This window comes from Centruroides sculpturatus, unplaced genomic scaffold (assembly GCF_000671375.1).
Source record: "Centruroides sculpturatus isolate CEXI.00-Female unplaced genomic scaffold, Cexi_2.0 scaffold12, whole genome shotgun sequence".
NCBI classification, from domain to species: domain Eukaryota; kingdom Metazoa; phylum Arthropoda; class Arachnida; order Scorpiones; family Buthidae; genus Centruroides; species Centruroides sculpturatus.
The window spans coordinates 1110870-1113808 of record NW_019384438.1 but is presented as its reverse complement, the minus strand read 5'-3'; the positions used below and the strand labels follow the sequence as shown (position 1 = coordinate 1113808).

General features: G+C 31.0%; 1 protein-coding gene across 1 annotated transcript; it reads right to left on the bottom strand.

Moving 5' to 3' along the window:
- Window positions 1-27: 27 nt before the first annotated feature.
- Window positions 28-964, bottom strand: LOC111620053. The gene is made up of 3 exons (XM_023361897.1): window positions 913-964; window positions 715-849; window positions 28-573 (listed from the first exon to the last, which is right to left on the bottom strand). Exons 1-3 carry the CDS (start codon window positions 962-964, stop codon window positions 149-151), a joined length of 612 nt encoding a protein of 203 aa, XP_023217665.1. The 3' UTR covers window positions 28-148.
- Window positions 965-2939: the final 1975 nt, after the last annotated feature.

The following is a 2939-nucleotide window of genomic DNA, read 5'->3' as shown; positions in this document are numbered from 1 at the left end:
AAAAAACAAGTAAAAATTATACTCTTTCTATTTCCGACTTCGAGGATTCTATGAGCCAAAACAAGACAAACAAGTAGCAAGGAACAATCATTATTTTATTAATTTTATCCATATGCATTTCGCCATCTAGGCCTCCTCAGTGGATACATCAGGATGTTATTCGTTGGTTACGTTTTATACCCAACAGCCGTTCCCAGCATGCATCAACAATCATTCCAGCATTCAAATTAAGTAAATTTACATGTTCGGCGATACAGAAATGTTCTACAATTTTTCTTTCTAAATTATTTTCTATTCTATACAAAATTTTAGTATTTTTTATATTTATATTACAATTAAATTTTCTGCAATGTAAAAACCATGCTGATTCCGTTCTTCTCAGTCTAATGGCTGCCTCATGTTCCTTTACTCTCAACTCCAATCTTCTTCCGGTTTCTCCAATGTAATAATTTGGGCTTCCACATGTACATGACATCCTATATACGACACCGGCGATTTTAAATTGGTCTCTGGGCGAATTTTCACTGTTTATTATGCTGATAATGTTTGACATCTTATTCTTTTGGCTCGCAACTATGCATACAGAAAATTTTTTAAATATTGGTTTATATTTTTCAAAAACTTTAGTAACATAAGGAAACTTTACATAAGAAATATCTTCTATGCTGTTTTTAACATTAAATCTACGTTTTAAATATAAATTGTACCACTTACAGAGAATATGCTTCGGATAATCATTTAACTGAAATTTTTTAAACAATTGTTTTACTTCGATGTTTATGTTTTCTTGCTGAGTTGTTCGATTTAGTATCTTTCTCAATTCCATATTAAAGACATTCTTTATATTTTCTAAAGGACAGTAAGATTTAAAGTTAATACTTTTACCATTATTACATAGTTTTTCATACTTACTAAATGATACACTTGTTTCTTCTCTTTTTATGGTGACATGTAAGAAATTCATTTTATTTTGTTGTTCATCTTCACTTGTAAACTTTAAATTTTTATGTAATCTATTTGCATATTCCTCAATNTAAATATGATAGCCTTTTTTAATGTGTACAAAGCGAAAAGAATTTCCAAAAAACTACGTGTATCATATCAAAAACTTGATAAAGAGATAATATATAAGTAATTAAAAATAAGAAGCACGTATTTAAACGTTTAAAGTTATCACTCTATCATCAAATCCATAAATTCCGAATGTTGTAAAGAAACTAAATAATCCTTTTATAGTTTTTTTTTAATAATAAAAGGAATATATTCGGCTTTTTTTAAAGCTTTTTATCTTATGTATTCAATAAAAGATATGCCGGAGCAAAAAGTAAAAACACAAACATTAAAATGAAAATCATATTAATTAAAACTTTGATTATTTTAGTTTGGTGTGTATACTGTACAATACTTTTCAGAAATTACAGGAAAGAGATTTTGACAGTAGAAGAAACAAGGTAAGTAATTCAAAGGCTCATCGATACGGGAAATATGGCACTGTGAAAGAGAAAAGATTACAACACGGTAAACTAGATAAGTGTGGAATTGTGAAATGGTCCATGCTTGGTGGCACACAAATTTTAATCTAGCATTTTGTTAATGCTGTACGTAAAAGCGATTAAATGTCACTAAAAGCTGATGAAACTGCCAACCAGCAGCGTGCCGTCCTTGGAAGCAGTGGAAGAGCCGCTTCCCTTGTATTTTCTAAAATATAAAGACATATTGCGCGATTATTTTCATATTTTAACGTACTTTGAATTAATTAAAATTAATATTTTATTATAACCGTATTATGTATCTTATTACAAACTTCTATACTACGTGTGAAAAAAAACATGATAAGATTGCAATTGTGACGGGCCGCGGGTTGGCCAGGCCTGATTTAAGTATATTAATGGTTAAAATAAAATTAAAAGGCAATCAATTAGATGAACAATATTTATTCAAACGTAGTCTACTTAATTATAAAAAACGGTATTGATTAGAAGNTTGAACAAAAAAAAAAAAAAAGGAAACGTCTACTAAAAATGAAGTTAACCTAACCAAACCAACCTAACCGAAGCACCGCCTAGGGTTACATAGGTACACTTTAACCACCGGGTGTACTGTGGTGGCATTTCGAATTACATAAAATCGTGTTTTTTACACTGGCACCTATTTGTAGTACATAAATCAGTTCGGCCTAGGTCAAACTAGTTAAGCCTAAAGTATTTAGGCTAAACTAGATTGTCCTAGGCTAAACTAGTATATCCTGACACCCATAGGATAAACTAGTTTGGCCTGAAATCAGGTTTGGCCGGTAACATATATTCGAATAACAATGGCAGAATGGAAGCGCTGTATTGACAGCTTCCACGGCGAAAATATCTGAATGGTGTAAAGCAGCCAGATTATATGCTTTGTGTATGCTTTTTACAGAGCAGCAACCTCACGCGGTTTAGCTGGTGGAAGCTACACACCAAAATATCGTATAACGCTTTCAATGATTCTATCCAGGACCAGTTTTAGGCTGTTAATTGACTAAGTGGATTGTTTTAAGATTTAAAAAGAAAATAATATTTTATGTTATTTTTATGTACAGTACGTTTTTTTTACAAAGCTATATTTAATTATAATTTACTGGCTTATCGAACAAACGAATGTGAATGGACTCTAAACTGTCACTGACACGCAATTAACTTATTGCCCCTGGAAATCGGCTTCTTACAAAAACACAGCTTTTCTATTATCAAATGTCACGGCACGTTACTGTTGCAACAGGGACAGATTACCTACGAGGAACGTGCCTCAAATGCATAGGAATCCCAGGTTTCAAAGGCTCAAAAATTAATAAAAATAAAGCGAATTTATTGTTGCAATTATCATTATTTATTATACAATATTAATACTTCTAAAGCTACAATTATAAGTTATTAGTTTATGATATCGTAACATTANTATTTGTA